Source organism: Alosa pseudoharengus, unplaced genomic scaffold (assembly GCF_046254945.1).
Source record: "Alosa pseudoharengus isolate Yale_2024_CS ecotype anadromous, Long Island Sound unplaced genomic scaffold, YU_APseudo_1.1 YU_APseudo_1.1_scf_12, whole genome shotgun sequence".
NCBI classification, from domain to species: Eukaryota; Metazoa; Chordata; class Actinopteri; order Clupeiformes; family Clupeidae; genus Alosa; species Alosa pseudoharengus.
Genome location: NW_027468587.1, coordinates 32398700 through 32418699, shown reverse-complemented (window position 1 = coordinate 32418699; position 20000 = coordinate 32398700). Strand labels below are relative to the sequence as shown.

Here is a 20000-nt window from a genome sequence, read left to right as displayed (position 1 = left end):
ATCATCATTCTCATAGCTGTACTGCTCCATCCCATAGGCCTGAATGACATTACTGCATCATGACTCTCATAGCTGTACTCCCTCATCTCATAGGCCTAAATGCATAATTCAGCAGAGATGAACATTTACACTCAGCATTCAATATTCATTACATTCATCAAATAAATCCTTATTTCTAAACTTTATTTCTGCGTCCCGGTTGCTGTACTGCCTGGTCCCTCACACAGGGATTCAAGGGGAGAGAGAGAGAGGGGTCAGATAACCAGAGAGAGAGAGAGAGAGAGAGAGAGAATTTAAATGAAATGCGAAAAAGTTATACTTCTTGAGACTTAAGACAGAACAAAGGATGGCACAAAGGAATTGAAAGCTCTAAAGTGAGACTAAGCACAAAGACAGGAAGGGAGAGAGAGATGGACTGTGGTGGTGTGAGACTGAAAAGATGTGTGGACATGATCAGCGAGGCTCTGGCACATAAACATACCACACACACACACACACACACACACACACACACACACACACACACACACACACACACACACACACACACACACACACACACACACACACACACACACACACACACACACACACACACTAGTTTTTCTACTCTCAGATCTAGATTGTCAGAAGAATTGTTTATTTGTCTATTGGAAAAACTATCTTTTATGTCCTTGCTGTAAAAGAGTTGAGCAGGAGAGATGTCTCTATATATGGCTCTGTTTATACCGACACAGAACAGTGAACAAACTGAGAAATATGTACAGACAGCTTGTATTGAGAGAAAGGAAAGTAAGTGATTTGTACAGGCAGCTAGCTTTAAAAGAGAAGAGAGTAAGCGATGTGTGCAGGCAGCTCTCTGCCGGGACGCCACACTCACCCTTCCACAGCTGGGGACCGGTCGGGTCGACTGCTCCCTCTGGACCGGTACCGCCTCTGAGTGTGGACGCGCGGAGGGCGACCCAGGCCCCAGTGCTCACTGCCAGCGCCGGCGCCGGCCCCTAGTGGGCTCCCCAGGGAACCCCCCAGCCCCCCGGGGACTGAGCCGCCGAAGCTCCCCCCACCCAGTCCCAGACCTCCAGCGCCACCGCCACCACCCGGCACCCGGGGTTCCGAGTCTGGGCTGTCGAGGTCTACTGTGAACGGCCTGTCCACAAACAACAGGCGCCAGAGCTGAGGGAGGGATGGAGAGATACAGACAGAGAGACAAGAGAGAGATACACAGGGGTAAAGTGTGTGTGTGTGTGTGTGTGTGTGTGTGTGTGTGTGAGAGAGTGTGTGTGAGAGTGAGAGAGGAGACAGAGACAGACAGAACAAAATAAGGGAGACAAAAACACAACCATTATAAACATCAACAATATCAATAACAGAAGAGTTTATCAATTTGATTGATCACTTTATCAATAAATCGACAACTATGTACCATGATTGAAATGTAAATTCAGCAGAGTTTGATAACGAGATTCAAATGCATGATAAATAATGCACAGATAGGGTGATGTGCACAGCTCTGGAGGAGAGAGAGGGCTGCTCTGAGCCTGATGAGGGTACAACTGTTTCAACGCAACACAAAGAAAGGGCACTGTACCTCAGCAAACTGTGTGGCTGTGTCGTCTAATCCATTTGCACCGTTTTCTAGAAAACTAGAGAGGAAACAGACAGAAGACAGTTAAGCATTCAGCATGTTTGAATATCAATACAAATCCCAACTACACAGATTGTTCCTACTTGCATAAATGGGAATTAGGCCACTCAACAAATTATTTGTTTTATGATGGTCTGAGTATAGTGGCCTTCAGAAAAAAAGGACAAATACTATAAACCATGTAACATTGGAAACACTTTAATACAAGTCAGTGAATTATAAACACATTCATCAAGGGCTATAAAGTATTAACACCTGTAAAACCTAAAAACCCTGACATACACAGCCATGGCAGCACTTAACATGTTATGTTATTGTAAACCCTTACAGCTTGAAGTATCACAATGCATTATACAGCTACTTCAACCTTTAATGTTGTTCTTGATGCCATCATCATCATTATCAAGAAGTACAATAAGCTTTATTACACATTACACTTCAAGCTCTAAGGACAAACTATAACATTTTTACACTTTATATGAATGCATTTCATATACTGTATACAAACATATATCTACCTAGTAGCAAATCATGTAGGTCATTCAGGTGTTATGAGTACTTTATAACTATGCATTAATTTGTTTATAATGCTTAATGAATACCAGCTTTAATCTAGGTGTAAGTGCACCTGGAATCTTCTGTCACTTCTTCGATGAATCCCGAGTCACATCTTGGGCAGATATATTCCTAAAAACAACCCAGCATTAATCAGTAGGAAACATTCACCGGAACACTACCGTCATTCGGGCTGCTTGTGACTACATGCAACACACCCGCAGCGCAGTCTGCTTTTACAGATAGAAGAACCGGCATAACATGTCTGTGACTGCGCTCTCGGAAGCGAAAAACTATAAATGGCCTCTGACACTAGGATACAGATACACCAGCAAACTCATTTAATGTAAACAAAACAACCCCCCCCCCCCCCCACACACACACACACACACACACACACACACACACACACCCCGGACACAGTAGCATTTCCTGAATAAGTATGTGGAAATTCCAATCTCATACACGTATTGACAGACAGTGAGTTTGGGCTTTTAAACTACGAGGAAGTGAAATAAAAAGGGGCTTAGTGGCATAGTGTAAATGGGTGTAATTGGGCTAATGGTGGATTGACAAACTGATTCGATGACTGAATGGGGATTATTACCATAGGCAGATATTAACCCATTCACGATGGTGTCAACGACCTATAACATTAGGTTAATCGTGGTACTATAACGTTAATGCTTGCTTGGTGACTGACGTTAGCTAACCTTGAACCATTTCAGTTTCGCTTTCCTTCGTGTTACCCATTTGTAAAACATTATTCATCAGTTAAATGTACAGCATTACTCTACACACGGTCATCGGACTTCTTTAGTGATACTGTTTCTAACCATCACAGACTTCAATGCCTGATAGCAACCGAGACACTGCAAGGCAGAACAATATATCCAAAAACAAACCAAAAGCTAGGTAACGTTAGGAAACTAAGGTTGAGTTATTTAACGAGCTGCCTGAATCTGCGATCATTCCACAGCTTTACCCATCAAGGATGTTGTGCTGAACGTACCACTGAGGAATCAATTTTACGTGCTGTTTCAATTCTGAACGACACAAACAACATTCCTTCAGCTTTTGTTAGGGCCCCGCATATAGCCAGCTAGCTATCCTACGCTACGCTGGCTAGCGGGTGAAAAGAACTAAGGCAATTGTGCTAGCCTGTCAGCTAGCATTGACAAGCTCGATTGTTTTGCCTCGGTCTACTTGGCAGCGTTTTTGCAGAACAGGACATACATTGCACGGGAATGACAGAACACTAATGCACCAAAACAGCTTACATACCGGGAGTTTAGGGCTCACTTCACCCTTACAACAGTGACAGAAGAACCGATGCGGGGGGACCGCCGCTGCCTCCGCCATTTTTCCTGGAATAGCACAAACAGTGACGTCGTCCTGGTCGAGGAAAGAGGCGGTCCGCCAGAGGCCCAGCATGCAGTTCGTTCATATCTGTGAGTCCGAGGGCGGAAGTTGTTCACAACAGTTAACACATGTGTGTGATCATATTTAGTTTGGGATATTATTTTATTAACTTAACATATTGAGCTTTCATAGGAAAGTACATAAAAGGTAGGAAATACTTTTCTTCTTACGATGTAGGCTACTATTTTCCAGTGGTGCTGACGATGATATGCTCTCAGTTTGTGATGAAAAAAGGAAAGAAAAAAACCGGTGTCAAGATTATGACTGTCAGCTGCTCTCCCTGAGCCTCATTCTTTGTTTCCCCGTCTCTTTGAATATCAATACTGAGCTGTTTTTAACTCGGTGTAGCTGTAGTTTTATTTGCTTATTGCCCAATACAACCATGTGTGTACACGATGGTTTTTGCCGACTGTGTGTGTGTGTGATGTATTTGTGCAGATGACGGCCCAGGAGGTGCGTCTGTGTGGACTCCTCCTGCAGGAGCATTTTGGGGAGGTAGTGGAGAAAGTGGGCACCCAGCTCATCAGAAGTGGAGCACTCATACTACGAGCCGTCGTCCAGGAATCCAACTTGCCCCTCGACTTGGTAGGCTAATGATTCCTACTATGTATCTCTAGAAAAAGCCAAGAGGCTATGTGCACCATTTTCACTCCTAAATAATTCTTTGAAGCAACTAAAGGTGAAGTAGGCTGTACTTACTTGTCTGTTGCTCCTTAATCAGTTTCACTGACTAGTCTGGAGCAGGTCCCTCTGTCCTGATTGTGTGACACATTCCCTGTGCTGCCTACCTTTAATCCTGCAGTATGGCCAGTCAGTATGTGTACTAATGTTTAGAACATGAGAAGGATATCCTAATAAAAGTTTCCAGACTAGGCTAATTTGAGAGTATAGACCTTTTACCATCCACACTAATATTAACCGACTCCTGTCATGAGAATTGGCTCAACAACATCATCAACCATCATCACCAACACCGGAGCCCCCCAGGGCTGTGCAGCCCCTTCCTCTACACCCTGTACACCAACGACTGCAATAGCCCATCACCCATCACTACCTACTACAAATACGTGATGACACTGCCATAGTTGGATTACTCAACAACAAACAACTCCATCACAGTGTGTCAGGACTCAATTTCACAGTTTTCACAATGGTGTCAGGACAGTTACCTTCAACTAAACTTAGAGGCCGTTTACACGACACCGCCGGGTGGATTTTCTCTTACCGCTTTCACACCTTTAACGACTCCGGCAAGAAAAAATCTCGCGTGTACACACAGAGGTGTAATCGGCTAAATGTGCTGTAGTGCATATGCCAGACCAGTCGATGGCGCCGCTGTGCAGAAGCTTCATGATATTTTCGCGTGAATCGAGTAGAAGAAAACATTGTTGAAACAGTTTGTTAAGCCAGAGAATGTCTAATAAGTGCTCTGGTTAAGCAGTCGCATGAAATAAGGAGACTACAATTCGGTTTTCAATTCAACTGTTAAACTAATAAAGTTCATTTTCAAGGTATGTGACTGCTATGTGAAATTTCAAATGCTTAGCCTACGCATTGCATTAGGTCTGAGCACCACGGGAGAAAACACTAACATGCAGTAAGCTAATGTTTAACTAGGTTAAGCTAACGCGTGCTTCTAACTTAGCCACTAAAGGCTGATAGGCATATAAATCATGACAGGGGAAAGAAAAACATTTTAATATGATAAATAAATGGTTCGGTTTGTTTTGACAAGCAACATGTCAGGTCGTGCCGTGGCTGGGTTAGGGGTGGGGCTGGCTATGTCGTCATAGGATTGCCGGCTTCACACGTCTACACGGCACGGTCTAGCCGGCAGTTTCAGAAGTTCCCACTTCGGAAGCCGGTTTCAAAAGCTATCGGTTTCAGTCTCCTAAACTGCCGGCGTCGTGCAAGGCGTAACCGTTAACAAAACCTCACCGGTTTCACGAAAAACCGGCGTCGTGTGCACGGCCCTATAGACAAAACAAAAGAGTTGGTCATTCACACCTCCAAATCACCCCCTGGACTGACCCATACCCACATACACGGCCTACCAGTTGAACAGGTCAGCAGTTTTAAATACTTGGGACTCATAGACAATAAACTCAACTTCAAGGAACATGTCACTGCCGTCCAGAAACGCCCACAACAAAGATTACATGTCAAGCGTAAACTATACGCCCTCTCTATTGCCCCCCACCTCCTGCTCCTACTTTCCAAAAGCATCATCCAACCCACCCTGCTGTACTGCTCACTCTGTTTTTACACAATGCTAACTGCCACCTGCAAAAACAAACTCACTAAAATCACACATATTGCCTCCAAGATCAGTCTAATCAGTCTCCCCCACCCAGCCTATCAGACATGAATGACACAGCCATCACACGCCTAGCACACACAATAGCAGCTAACACAGACCACCCCCTGAATCAATTCTTTACACTACTCCCATCCAGCCGCAGATATAGAGCACTGAACTGGACTAAAGCCTCTTTAAAAAAAACTTTGCTCCCACTGCCATCACAGTCCTAAACAAACTGTAATACTGCCACCATCACCTCAGTAATGTCTTGTAGATTTATGTTTTTCACTTTGATGTGTGTAAGTATGTTACTTGATATATGTCATGCTTGTGCTGTGTGGATGGGATATGTCACATGGGTGGATGGGTCATACATGTATGTGTTACATGTTAAATGTTTTAATATGGAGTGTTTGTGCTATGGGACGTAATGGAAAATGTGTGGAAATGATTATCCCTATGGGACAATAAAGACTCCATCTGTCTCCTCTGCAGGGGAAGAAGTCTCTGTGTGTGGAAATGATTATCCCTTTGGGGCAATAACAACTCTATCTGTCCCTTGTGCAGGTGAAGAAGTCTCTGTGTGTGCTGGCGCAGCACGGCATGTGTCTGTTTGGCGGTGGGCGTCGGGGCCCGGGGGCGCCTGTGGAGTACCGCGTGTGTGTGGAGCGCGTGCTGCACATGCTGCGCTACCCCCGCTACATCTACACGGCCAAGAGTCTGTACGGAGACACGGGCGAGCTCATCGTGGAGGAGATCCTGCAGCGGGGACAGATGACCATGACCTGCGCTGTCAAGACTGTCGCTGACAGGCTTACACACAATATGGAGGGTGAGACTGTGTGTGTGTCTGTGTGTGTGTGTGTCTGTGTGTGTGTTTACAACTCTTGAAGATTAAATGAAAGAAGACTATTTATTATTACCTTTTCAAATGTTTATACTGTAAGTCGTTTTGGATAAAAGTGTCTTCTTTCTAAGTTATGATGACTTTAATTCTGTTTTTATTTCCCATGGTCTGTCCCTGGTCTGTGGGTGTTTCTGTACAGATGGCTGCAGTATGGACTACAGTGAGGTGATCTCGGCGTTCTCCAACTTGGTGGAGACTCACTTCCTGCAGCGCTGCCCCCATGTGGCTGAGCAAGGAAGCGCACCTCCAACCACAACAAGCACAGTAGAAACTGCTCCTGCCCCACCAGCCATCACATGCCCCCCAACACCCGAAAGTAACCCTGATTGTTACAAACTGCCTCAGATAAACCTCAGAGGTGTGTTTGCATGACAAGACACACATACACACACACACACACACACACATAGTTATTATGTCAGATATTATGTCAAATGGCATTTAGCATGCTGCAAGTGTTTGCATCATTCTCATCTAGAGGATGATAATGAAGTGACTGCTGATTATTAAATATGTGTGCATGTGAGTCAATAAGTGTTGCCTAAACGTCTGTTGAACATGTGAAAGTGTTTAGTGTGTGTAGGTGTTCATACAGTATGAGTGGTAATTTGCACTGTGTGTCAGGCTGAGGCAGACGTCTATTGAACATGTGAAAGTGTTCAGTGTGTCTAGGTGTTCATACAGTATGAGTGGTGATTTGCAATGTGTGTCAGGCTGAGGCAGACGTCTATTGAACATGTGAAAGTGTTTAGTGTGTGTAGGTGTTCATATGAGTGGTGATTTGCACTGTGTGTCAGGCCGTGTTCATATGAGTGGTGATTTGCACTGTGTGTCAGGCCGAGGCAAACGCCGGCGCTCTGGTGAGGATGCAGAGGACCAGAGAGGGGGAAAGCGAGCAAAACTGGACAACGGAGAGGTGGGTGTCACCGCAGTACACTCGGAGAACTCAGGGAACACTACAGAACACTACAGAACCTAGTGGTGACTGCATGACTGATCTCCACTCAGAAAATGCTGCTATTTATGATTTATGTTTATGTTTTTGTGAACATTTAACAATTCCCCCACATCTTCCATTTGCCTCTTCCTATTCTTTTCTTTCACCTTCTTTCCACATCCAACACATCTTCTGCTTGTGTTCATTTCTCTTCTACTCGTCCTCTTTTCTTCCCTTGTTTGTTTGTTTCTCCTCCTCTCTCCTCCTCCTCCTCCTCTTCCTCTCCTCCTCCTCCTCTTGTCTCCTTAGCCGTTGGGTGATGAGGGGATCTATTGGCAGGTAAACTTTGAGCGTTTCCACCTGCACTTCAGGGATCAGGCCATCATCAGCGCAGTGGCCTGCAAGCTGGACCAGGTCAGACAGCTCATATCTAACTTGCCGTTCCCTCTTTAGTTAGCCTTCCTGCCCAGATATACTTGTGTGTAAGTTTTAAAATGATGGTTGGGTGTTATTAATCTCCCAGGCTGTGACGGAGTGGTTATCCTTTCTAATAATTTTCTTTTCTGAGTCTTAAATGTTGTCTTCTTAAACTCAATTTTTATGAAGCAGTTTTATGTTACATGCAGATAAATGGGCTTCACTGTGTTCTGCATTGAGTAGAAATGCTCTAACTAACTCTGATTCCTGGGGTATTGTCCTGTTGGTTGTGGGTGTTATGTGTTGACAGACGAGCAGTGAGATCGTTCGGACCATGCTGAGAATGAGTGAGGTCACAACTCAGCCTGGAGCTGCCCACACACAACCTCTCTCAGCCAATGAGGTAAGACTTCCCTTGCATACTCAGTGTAACCAAAGTCCTTTTAGGCAAGTCCCTCCACTCGGCGGCCATATACCAACGTTTTATGGGCACTCATCGGGCACAGTCTTTGGGTCGAACTGCGCGTGCGCAAAGCTTCACGACACCAATCTTGCTCCAGCGGCGAGATCACAACACATGATTGGCACGATGTCTTCACAACACACCATATGATTGGCTCAATGTACTCACATCACACCACATGATTGGCTCAATGTATTCACATGTCGACGTTTTGCCGAGGAAGGGGTGGGATATGTGTAGACAACGGCCATATTGGCATGACAAACTAGCCCCATGCATTTCTATGGAGTCTTTTTTGAGTGCTGTGTCTCCACATTAGAAAGTCTCTGGTGTAACCTCCTGCAGCCAATGAAGTAGCACCCTTAAGCGCTCCGCAAGTAGGCGCAGGCATGAGTGCGCTGTCACTTACCGTGCACATCAGCGCCAACATGTTTAACTGGCAGGCATTAGATAAACAGTGGATTTTACAGAATAGAACTGAACCGTCGTCTACACAGCGGCGGCAGAGTTCGACACTGGTGTGTGGGGTTGTAGTGAAAACAATGGAATCTAATGTTGGTGTGTGGGGTTGTAGTGAAAACAATGGAATCTAATGTTGGTGTGTGGGGTTGTAGTGAAAACAATGGAATCTAATGTTGGTGTGTGGGGTTGTAGTGAAAACAATGGAATCTAATATAATCGAATGTTGGTGCCAATGTGCGGAAATCTTTATTCTAAAACTTATAGTTCCGGTCCTTGATTGTGATTGGCTGAATTGTGTTCGATGCCGTTGTAAAATGCAGCATAAACATACACCTTTACCGCATTTCGTTCTATATTACTGCGCTACCATAACTTGATACAAAAGTTAAAGTAGCTACGTATCGACATTGCTTGACAACCATTCTTGGCCGAATAATGATTATCTATGTATAAATCGTTACATTTCTAGTTGCTGTGCCTTTACTTTATGAAATTTTGCCAGGTATTTATAGTAACAGTTTTAGAAAAGCAATAAGCCACTTGAGTCTGTAGGTGTAACAACAGCTAAGCTCCGCTAGCGCGTCGTGCCTAACAACGCCCCTTAGCTGTTGTAGAATCAGTGTAACCAACGGCCTCATCTCCCACAATAATACCTGATGTGATAGACAGTCATTGTGTGTGTGTGTGTGTGTGTGTGTTGTGTGTGTGTGTGTGTGTTTTGTCAGATTTTCCGAGCCCTTCCCGCAAATTACAGCATTAGCAGACCCATTCTGGATCAGTACCTCAGCTTACTGGTGGATGACCCGGTAAGACCTGACATCTTGACCCAAACTGGCTTTTGCAGCAGGTCCATTTTGACCCAACTAATCACCAGTCTCTCATTACAGATGGAGTTTGTTGGGAAGTCAGGAGACAGTGGAGGGGGGATGTATGTTGTCAGTATCCTTTAACACTGCTGCCTTTGTCTCCAGTTCCACTTTGCTGTGTATCTGTGTGTTTATCCATCTGTCTGTGTGTGTCATCTCTTTATTGATGTCTTATATCTGGGAAATTGAATGCAGATGCAAAGCTAATTTTGCAAGAAACACTGATAAACACTAAGCATTTGAGCGCTACAAGTTGTGCACTGATGGTCTTTAACTCCGGCCTCAGACCTGCACAGAGCGTTGGCCAACCTGGCGAGAGCTACCCTGGAGTCTGTGGTGCAGGAGAGGTAACACGCACACACACACGCACACACACACACACACATGCACTTGTCCTCTCTGGACACCAGTGTCACTGCCAGCCTCTGTTCTTGTCTCTCCCTGTTGGGATCCAGAGGGCTACCCTTTGGTCATCCTTTTATTTGAAGCAACTTGCAGAGATTGAATCACAATGCTCTCCCACTGTATAGCTTATGTCCTGCAGATAAGTACACATTCCAAATGCGGAGTGCTATTATTGTAGACCCCATTTATTTCAATTGGGCTATCCAGCAATTGTTACAGAGATTATCTATCCCAAAATGCATCACTCTGACCTGTTTTGGTCCACTCAGATTCGGCTCGCGGTCGGCTCGTATTTTCCGGTTGTTGCTAAGGAAACGACACCTGGAGCAGAAGCAGGTTGAGGACTTTGCCATGATTCCAGCCAAGGAGGCTAAAGACATGCTTTACACACTACTGTCAGAAAACCTTGTTCAGCTTCAGGTGAGATGCATGCACCCTCCCATGCAAAACGCACCTGTGATGGATGTGCATAGATGGTGGAATGGATGTACTGTATAGATGTCCATTTAATGTACACGTACATTTATTCATTTCTCTGATGCTTTTATCCTAAGTGACTTACAAATGGACCGGCACTCAAGCTGCAATGCAAAAAGAGACCTTAGAGTAAACAATAAAGAAAAAATATATAATAATGAATAAATATTACCTTTTAAGTATTACTTTTACATAAAATACAAGAGGGGCAGCCGTGGCCTACTGGTTAGGGATTCGGGCTTGTAACCGAAGGGTTGGCGGTTTGATCCCCGACCAGTAGGAAAAATGTGGGCGGGGGAAGTGGTTTAGCACTGCTCTCCCATGCCCACATCCATGGCTGAAGTGTCCTTGATCAAGGCACCTAACCCCTCACTGCTCCCCGAGCACTGCTGAGTGTGTTTCACTAATTCACGGATTGGGATAAATGCAGAGACCAAATTTCCCTCACAGGATCAAAAGAGTATATATACTTATACTAGATAACCAGAGAATTATAAGGCAGAAGGTTAAGTGACAAAGGGAAGTAATCAAGTGACTGACAGAAGAAGTAATGAAGATCGATAGAAGTGGGTGCAGAGGAAGTGCATATACAGGTGGGTCTCAATCGTCTCATATCGTGGGAAAAGTTCATTTCTACTCCCTGATTTAGTTCATATTTCACTTTATACTTCAAAAAGTATAAAGTGAAATATGTTTTTGTTGCAATCTTGGTGATACAGCTTACAGGTCATGAAAACCAAAAATGAGTATCTCAAAATATTAGAATAAAGAGTTCAGGAATACAGTAATGTCGGTTTCCTGAGCCTTTAAACTCTTCGTCTGGTTCAGTAAACACAATCACAATCATGAGAAAGACTGCAAACTTGATAGTTGTCCAGAAAGGACTCATTGACACCCTTCATAAGGAGGGTAAGCCAGAAAAGGTGGGCAGGGTGTACACGGAGTGCTGTATGAAAGCATATTCATGGAAAGTTGTCTGGAATGGAAAAGTGTGGTAACAAGGATGACCGCAGCCTTGAGAGAAGTGTCAAGCAAAGTTGATTCAAAAACTTCACGAGGAGAGTGGACTGAGGCTGGAGTCTGCTTCAAGAGCCACCACGCACAGACGTGTCCAGGAAATGGGCGACAAGTGCCACATTCCTATTGTCAAGCCACTCCAGAATCAGAGACCGCGTTAGAGCGTCTTTCCTGTGCTAAGGAGAGACAGAACTGGACCGTTGCTCAGTGGTGAAAACTCATCTTTTCACATAAAAACAGAATTTGCATTTCATTTGAATATCAGTGTCCAATCAATGTCTCAAGAGTCTGGAGGAAGAGTGGAGAGGCACAGAATCCATGTTGCTTGATGTCCAGTTTGATGTTTCCACAGTCAGTGATGATTTGGGGTGCCATGTCATTTGCTGATGTTGGTCCACTGTGATTTATAAAGTCCAGAGTTAATGTAACCTTTTACCAGGAGATTTTAGTGCACTTTATGCTTCCATCTGCTTACAAGCTTTATGGAGATCCTGATTTCCTTTTTCAAGAGGACTCTGCACCTGCCCACAGTGCCAAAACTGCTAGTAACTGGTTTGCTTACAATGGTATTACTGTGCTTAATTGGCCAGGCAACTCTATGGTTTATTGTCAAGAGGAAAATGAGAGACACCAGACCCAGCAATACAGATGACCTTAAGGTCGCTATCAAAGCAACCTGGGCTTCCATAACACCTCAGCAGTGCCACAGGCTGATTGCCTCCATAACATGCCACAATGATAATACAATAATTTGTGCAAAAGATTTCTCTTCTGTATTATAACCTCCTTATTCTAATATTTTGAGATACTCATTTTTAGTTTTCATGACCTGTAAGCCGTTATCATCAAGATTACAACAAAAAATTACTTGACATATTTCATTTTATATCTAATGAATCTAGAATATATGAAAAATCCACTTTTTCAACTAAATTAGAGGGTAAAAATTAACCTTTCTGCCGTATTCAAATTTTTTGAGACCCACCTGTATATGGAAAGTGTGGGATAGCTTGTTAAGTTTGTTAGAAATGTTCGGAGAAGGGGTACTCTCAGAAGAGTTGGCTCTTCAAATGATTCCTGAAGATGGAGAGGGACGCCCATGCTCTGGTATCGATTGATTGGATGGATGGATGGATGGATGGATGGATGGATGGTTTATGGATGGATAGATTGTAATAGATTGTGTAATGGATTAAAAGGACAAAATAAATAAATAATCAGGAAGAGGCCTTCATTGTTTGTCTATATTATGTGTTCGTAGGAAATCCCAAAGACCCCAGACCACGCCCCCTCCCGCACATTCTACTTGTACACGGTCAACCAGCTGCCCACAGCCAGGATGCTGCTGCAGCGCTGCTATAAGGTACACACACAGGGCTTCACACTGCGTCTGAATGACTCCTACTGGACCCAGGTGCACACACAGGGCTTCACACTGCATCTGAATGACTCCTACTGGACCCAGGTGCACACACAGGACATCACACTGCGTCTGAATGACTCCTACTGGACCCAGGTGCCCAGTCATGAATATATCGGAGTTCACATTACGCCTCTATTATCAAAATAATTAATGGATGTTCTCAACGTCTACCAAATGACATTATTTTGTACATCCATAAAATGCTATTCATGTCTTTGAAAGTTACACTGGACTCGTGGCCAGACCCCCCAATAAGGCCCCATAGTGCCCAGTGTTCATGTCTGGATGTTGTCTCCTAATGAGGGTCTGTCATGTGTTTGATGCAGACAGTGGCCAACCTTATAGAGAGACGCCTCTTCGAGAGCAAGGAAAACAAGTGAGTGGGATTACATTGGTGCTTTCTGTCTGTCTGTCTTTAACAGTTCTCCAGCAGTATTTGTGTTTGATGGGATGCTATTACTGCCATTTCACGTTCAGAGTTAAGAATTCAGTGTGAACATAATGCTTGCACGTCACATGAAAAGTAAGCAAATATCACATTACGGTCCTCAGGTAATACCATTGTGGATGAACTGTGCTGTGGTTTGATTGGCAGAATTGTGCTGTGGTTTGATTGGCAGAATTGTACTGGGGTTTGATTGCCAGAACTGTGCTGTGGTTTGATTGGTAGAATTTTGCTGTGGTTTGATTAGTAAAGTTGTGCTGTGGTTTGATTGGCAGAATTGTGGTGTGGTTTGATTGGCAGAATTAAGCTGTGGTTTGATTGGTAGAGTTGTGCTGTGGTTTGATTGGTAGAGTTGTGCTGTGGTTTGATTGGCAGAACTGTGCTGTGTTTTGATTGGCAGGCGTCATCTGGAGAAGTCTCAGAGGATCGAGGCGATCCTGGCTTCGCTGCAGGCCACGGGGGCTGAGGGTACTCAGCTTCAGGAAGTCGAGGAGATGATCACCGCCCCAGAGAGACAGCAGCTCGAGGCGCTACGACATCACATCAACAAGTATGACACATCCACGCACGCACACACGCACGCACGCACAAACATGCAAACACCGACACAAACATGAACACTAACACCATTTGATTGTTTGATTACACAATACTAAATACGGTAGAGCACCTATTCAATCCTAAATATGGTAGAGCACCTATTCAATACTAAATATGGTAGAGCACCTATTCAATACTAAATACGGTAGAGCACCGATTCAATCCTAAATACGGTAGAGCACCGATTCAATCCTAAATACAGTAGAGCACCTATTCAATACTAAATACAGTAGAGCACCTATTCAATACTAAATATGGTAGAGCACCGATTCAATCCTAAATACAGTAGAGCACCTATTCAATGCTAAATATGGTAGAGCACCTATTCAATGCTAAATACGGTAGAGCACCTATTCAATACTCAATACAGTAGAGCACCTATTCAATGCTAAATACAGTAGAGCACCTATTCAATGACTACTTCAATCTGGCACAACTCTAGCCAAGTATGAAACAAGTATGAAACCACACACCTAATCAACTATTTCACCAAGTTCACGAACACATCATCGTAACAATACTAAGGCAAATGGTGAAACACACAGACACACACACACACACACACATTCCACAATATAATATATAGAATAGCCTATAGAACTAATCCACTCCTCTGCCTCATACACACTCACACAGCTGTCCACTCTATAGCCCTTTTCACACATGACCTCCGGACAATTAGGTCCGGATCTCAAACACTCAAAGTCGAGTGTTCAGACATGAACCTCACAAGCGGACATTGCACGGGTGGGAGTGGTTTAACTCAGGGGAGGCTTGACGGGTTATGACGCACAAGATATCAATCAATCAATGATGATGATAATTAATAATGCTAATATATGGCAAGTCCATATCATTAAAACGCAAAGAAGGTCTGAAGATGTGTTTTATTTGTCTGTCTGCAGGCTGGACTCCAGTGAGAACCAGGTGGATGAGACCATATTCCTGCTGGAGTCCTACATCAAGTCCACAGGCACCTCCCACTGACCCTGAGGCCGGAGAGATGGAGGGATGGAGGGTGAAGAAAGAAAAGAGTGAGAAAGAGAGAGGAGGGGGACAAGAGATGAGAGAAGAACTCACTGATATGTTCTAGCGGATGTGTAACCATGGGCGCCGAGAGTCACCCTAGTTTTACTGTTGGGATGAATGGAGATGGCCCCTGGGTGGTGAAGTCAAACAGTGTGGGGGGGAACGAACCTGATGGCACCAAACTATGGACGGGCTCTCGACCAGACGCTCACCAGACGAGGACCGTATATGTCCACTGCCAGTCTGAATATACTTCATCTTCATATCATTATTTCTTTGAATAGATTTGTCAATAAAATATTTTGATTTTGTTTGGCTGTTACTGTTGTGTGGTGAAGTGTAGAGAGGCAGCATTAAAGCAACTTTAGTTAACCTGAAGCCTCGGGCGGAATGGGATTGGGATGAGAGTGGAAGGGTCCTGACGCATGGCTGATGAGAATCCTTTCACTTATGTGGACCTTTGAGACCATGCATATTTTACATTAATACATAGTACAATTACACAAACTTGAAATACCACTCATCTTGAGTCTCTGTTGTGATCAGGCCTTGGGTGCCTGATATAATCAGTCCATATGAAGTTGGGAAGCTATGGTGTGACAAATAATGCCATTGTCCATTCATCTAGATGTAAGGCAAAATCCACTGAGAATGATTACAAGAGCTAGACTGGGCAGCTGCTGTCTAGGTTTTAGAATTACTTAATAATAAAACAAATAATAATACATTTATTTTATTTGTAAAGCACTCTCTCAAAGCACTTGAATACAAGACCAACAACCTTGGTTACAGTTTACAAAAGACTTTTATTGATCAACAGTTTTAAAATCAGACCTGAAAGCAATTTACAAAACAGCAAAATAATGCAAAGTGAAAACCTGTTATGAAACTGAAGTTTAAATAAATGCACATGATTGTAATGATACAGGATTACTATGTTACAAAGGCCTGTGTCTGTGTATGTCTGTGTAGCCCAACCGCCACCATCTTGGTATAAACAGGAGTAGCATTGTGTGTGTGTGTGTGTGTGTGTGCTGACTGCATGTGCTCCCCAATACACACCTGCGCTCCTGCATTCAGTACTGGAGAGGAGGGAGGGTCATGGAAAGCCAGTGTGCTGACCCCCACTGCTGTAGAGGACACCTCCTTTCCTCACACCCTAACATGCCTAACTCTCCTAACATGCCTAACAGACACTGTGCCCTTCTTCACCTGATCGGTTGTGGAATAGATTTCTCTCTTCTTCACTAAATCTTATTGAATAGGTGTAGTACTTAAGGGCCTGTGTCCACCAATCACCTTTTTGTGCTGACCGCGCCCTCAACCTCATTTTCAGAGCGCTTCAGTCAAGTGTTTATTGTTGCTAGGTTATGACGAGACCAGCGCTGTTCTAAAGATGGAACAGATTAAAAAAAAAAAAAAAGTTCAGCGCCAAGAGCTTTTTTGCGCAAATGGCGCTGAGCGCTGTGAACGCTGAACTTCATAGGATTTGTATAGAAAATATCCGCCGTCGGCACAAAAAAAACGTGATTGCTGGACACAGGCCCTAATTCTCCAAGGTCTCCTAATGCACTGAAACTTTGCTGTGTTGTTGAAACAAGTGTTGTGTCTCACTTGCAAGTCACTTTAATCAAAGCATCTGTCAAATGAGTGAATCTAAATGCTAAACGGGGTTTGGGGTGCAGTGCAGTTTGGGTGTGTAGGTAGTGGTTGCAGTGGGAGGGACTGCAAGGAGCTGCCAAGTTGGCAGAAGAAGGTAGTAGGCCGGTCGCCATGGAGGTGATGTTGCATAGGTGTTGCCATGACACCGGGGCTTAGTCATCTTTGTCCTCCTCTGACTCCTTCCTCTGCTTTCTTGCAAAGAATCCCAACTGAAGGAGAGAGAGAGAGAGAGAGAAATGTTAGGGACTGAGAGTGTGTGTGTGTGTGTGCGCGTGCGTGCGTGTGTGCGTGTGTGTGTTTTTGGAGCAGGACACCAGGCGCTGGGAATTTATGAGATGTAATTTGATGAAAGCCATGCGGAGGCAATAGTATGCAGGTGTGCGCCTCTTCTACTAACATCAGTTACACTGACCCAAATAGAGCAGCAGTGGACTGTGGAACAGCAGCTGTGTGTGTGTGTGTGTGTGTGTGTGTGCGTGTGTATGTGAGTGTGTGTGTGCATGTGTGAGAGAGTGTATGATGACCTTCCACAGGATGAAGATAATGAGGGCAAGTAGCAGCAGGCCGCCGATAATGCTGCCAATCAGGATCCACAGAGAGATGGGGATGGAGCGGCCCTTCAGAATCTCCAGTACCGTCTGCACGCACACACACACACACACACACAGGTGGAAATTAGTTTGGCTAAGGATGAGCATAGATGTAGCTGAGTTAATGATGTCTGCCAGGAGACAGAGGTGGATGCGTCACAGGGTCAAGAAGAGAATCAGACTTCATGTGTGACACAAGTGTGTGTGTGTGTGTGTGTGTGTGTGTGTGTGTGCTGACTGCAATATGGTCCTGCTAGCCCAAACTTGTGGAGACGAGTGCAGTTCTCTCACCTCCCTCCAGATGGCAGCACTGCCCAGCTTTATCAGGTTGGATTCTTTCACAGTCAGTGTGTAGGAGCCAACAATCCGCACTGACTTAAACTTTGCCTGAAGAGAACCACACAAAAAGCAAAAGCTATGAAAGGAATTTTTCTATGATTAATTCATGATTTTGTATTCACATTAGTCTGAGTGTGTGTTGGTCTGAGGGAGTTGTTGTTGACTCGCCTCGTGAGATGTACCAGTGCTGACTGTGTGTGTGTGTGTGTGTGTGTGTGTGTGTGTGTGTGTGTGTGTGTGTGTGTGTGTGTGTGTGTGTGTGTGTGTGTGTGTGTGTGTGTGTGTGTGTGTGTGTGTGTGTGTGTGTGTGTGTATGCGTGCGCACAGTACCTGTCTAAAGAAGTTGTCATTCACTCTCCTGGTGAGGCGTATGAGTGCAGACTGGGCTTTGAGCAGCTGCTGTATCTGGCATGTCACCTCCACACACCATGACCTTGTGCAGTTCTAGTGAGGTCAGAGGTGAAAGGTCATTCAGGTGAGGTCAGCACACATACGCTGGGATCAAAAAGCACAGACTGGCATCACATTAGCTGGCTCTCTGCTTACTTTACATTGGCAAATTGGCAACATTTGGCTTTGTAAAACAAGCATGCTACTTTAAACAATTAACACCATAGATAATGATTACCCTCCCCATTCCACACACCCAAATGAGCTAATTAGAAGTAAACCACACGCACACACTCGCGCACACACACACACACACACACACACCAGCAGGTCAGTCTTAAGCATGTCCTCTGGGTGCAGTGGCCACACGTCCTTCTGTCTGTCCTTCAGTTGAGGGAGATCACTCCTGATGCTGCAGTTCACACCTGACGTCTGCAGAGGATTCACACATACAAATAAATACATATTATAGACAAGCAAGCATACAATCTGATTCACAGGCCTACACAGATTCACATAACTTTCACACATACTCAGGTGCATACAATGCATACGCACACAATGGAAATTGTGAGAAATGTAAGCATTTGAAAATGAAAACATAATGATACATGAAAGACAAAATAAAGAAATCAGTTGTGACATGAATCGTACATGTTGGTGAGCTACTCACGTTGTGTGAGAAGGCCTCAGCCACATACATGAAGGCCCTGTCCCCCACAGCCACGGCAGGAAGGTGGATACTCAACTCCAGATTACTGACTGAGTAACAACCCAGATTCTGCACCTAGATACACACACACACACACACACACACACACACACACACACACACACACACACACACACACACACACACACACACACACACACACACACACACACACACAAACACACAAAATTCAGTATAACTATCTAAACATAAATATGCCAACACCTTACTACAGTAACGTATCAGATGTCCCAGTGTGGGTGTGAGTGTGTGTGTGTGAGTGTGATTTGTGGGGATGATTTGGTGCCTACCCTGAAGTAAGTGTAGAACTCTGGTCCCATGGCTTCTGAGACAGTCCGGGTGGGATGCACCTCATACCGATTCAGGTTCGATTCACTTTACCGGGACAAACCCAATGCAAAGGCAGGGGGAGGGGTGGGGGGGGCAGTTATTAGTGGCATTATTAGTGGCACAAACAAATAGGTTTGCCAACTGTTCCGTAAAATACGGAATCGTCCCGTATTTGAAAGGAAAAAGATGTGTTCCCTATTGAACTGATACGAAACGCATTTTGTTCTGTATTATTGACAATCAACTTGTGCAAATCCATGACAGATCACTGGAACGCCGCTCAGCCAATCAGAATTGAGCTGAGCCTATTATAATGGTGGAAACATTTCCCTGTTTGTACATCAAAAAATGTGTGTATCTTATGTGTTATTATTGTGTGATTTGGGTTTTACAGTACTTTCCTATCTGATGTATTGTGAGACTTTGTTCCTAATGACATTCTGATCATGTCTGGTGGAATGGCTCCTTCATAAGTCATGTCTGGCCTGTGAAGGGTCGGTGCTTTCCCTTCTGGTCTACTTCCCTTTTCCTTGGTCATATATGGGTATGGTCCTTTACCTTTCCTGTTGATTCACACCTTTAAC

General features: G+C 44.4%; 3 protein-coding genes across 4 annotated transcripts in view; 1 reads left to right on the top strand and 2 right to left on the bottom strand.

Moving 5' to 3' along the window:
* rnf115a (ring finger protein 115a) overlaps positions 1–3587 on the bottom strand; it is a 9041-nt gene extending 5454 nt beyond the window's left edge. The window contains exons 1-4 of the mRNA XM_076280888.1: positions 3485–3587; positions 2274–2332; positions 1589–1643; positions 881–1173 (exon numbers count right to left, since the gene is read on the bottom strand). Coding sequence (XP_076137003.1) covers positions 881–1173; positions 1589–1643; positions 2274–2332; positions 3485–3562 — 485 coding nt within the window. The 5' untranslated portion in view covers positions 3563–3587. The remainder of the gene's footprint in view (positions 1–880; positions 1174–1588; positions 1644–2273; positions 2333–3484) is intronic.
* A 70-nt stretch (positions 3588–3657) lies between these two features.
* On the top strand, positions 3658–15683 carry polr3c (polymerase (RNA) III (DNA directed) polypeptide C). Of its 2 annotated transcripts, XM_076280882.1 has the most exons (15): positions 3658–3769; positions 4061–4207; positions 6492–6756; positions 6971–7189; positions 7668–7747; positions 8078–8182; positions 8496–8588; positions 9836–9916; positions 9998–10049; positions 10263–10323; positions 10651–10801; positions 13137–13238; positions 13625–13674; positions 14144–14293; positions 15249–15683. In XM_076280882.1, the coding sequence occupies exons 2-15, from the start codon at positions 4061–4063 to the stop codon at positions 15328–15330; spliced, it is 1638 nt and encodes a 545-aa protein (XP_076136997.1). In that variant the 5' UTR covers positions 3658–3769; the 3' UTR covers positions 15331–15683. The 2 variants fall into 2 exon arrangements, with proteins under 2 accessions (XP_076136997.1, XP_076136998.1); XM_076280883.1 differs by lacking the exons at positions 3658–3769; positions 4061–4207 and adding an exon at positions 5046–5133.
* Positions 15684–16183: 500 nt separating this feature from the next.
* itga10 (integrin, alpha 10) overlaps positions 16184–20000 on the bottom strand; it is a 43944-nt gene continuing 40127 nt past the window's right edge. Inside the window, exons 24-30 of the mRNA XM_076280881.1 lie at positions 19377–19461; positions 19027–19140; positions 18678–18785; positions 18294–18407; positions 17916–18011; positions 17559–17672; positions 16184–17243 (exon numbers count right to left, since the gene is read on the bottom strand). Of these exons, the coding sequence (XP_076136996.1) occupies positions 17187–17243; positions 17559–17672; positions 17916–18011; positions 18294–18407; positions 18678–18785; positions 19027–19140; positions 19377–19461 (688 nt within the window). The 3' untranslated portion in view covers positions 16184–17186. The remainder of the gene's footprint in view (positions 17244–17558; positions 17673–17915; positions 18012–18293; positions 18408–18677; positions 18786–19026; positions 19141–19376; positions 19462–20000) is intronic.

Excerpts from the sequence above, each read along its gene's own strand:
- polr3c (XM_076280882.1), top strand. The coding sequence starts at position 4,061 with ATGACGGCCCAGGAGGTGCGTCTGTGTGGACTCCTCCTGCAGGAGCAT. Across the intron at positions 9,917-9,997 it reads GCTTACTGGTGGATGACCCG|ATGGAGTTTGTTGGGAAGTC; the intron begins GTAAGACCTGAC and ends CTCTCATTACAG. Across the intron at positions 10,050-10,262 it reads AGGGGGGATGTATGTTGTCA|ACCTGCACAGAGCGTTGGCC; the intron begins GTATCCTTTAAC and ends CTCCGGCCTCAG.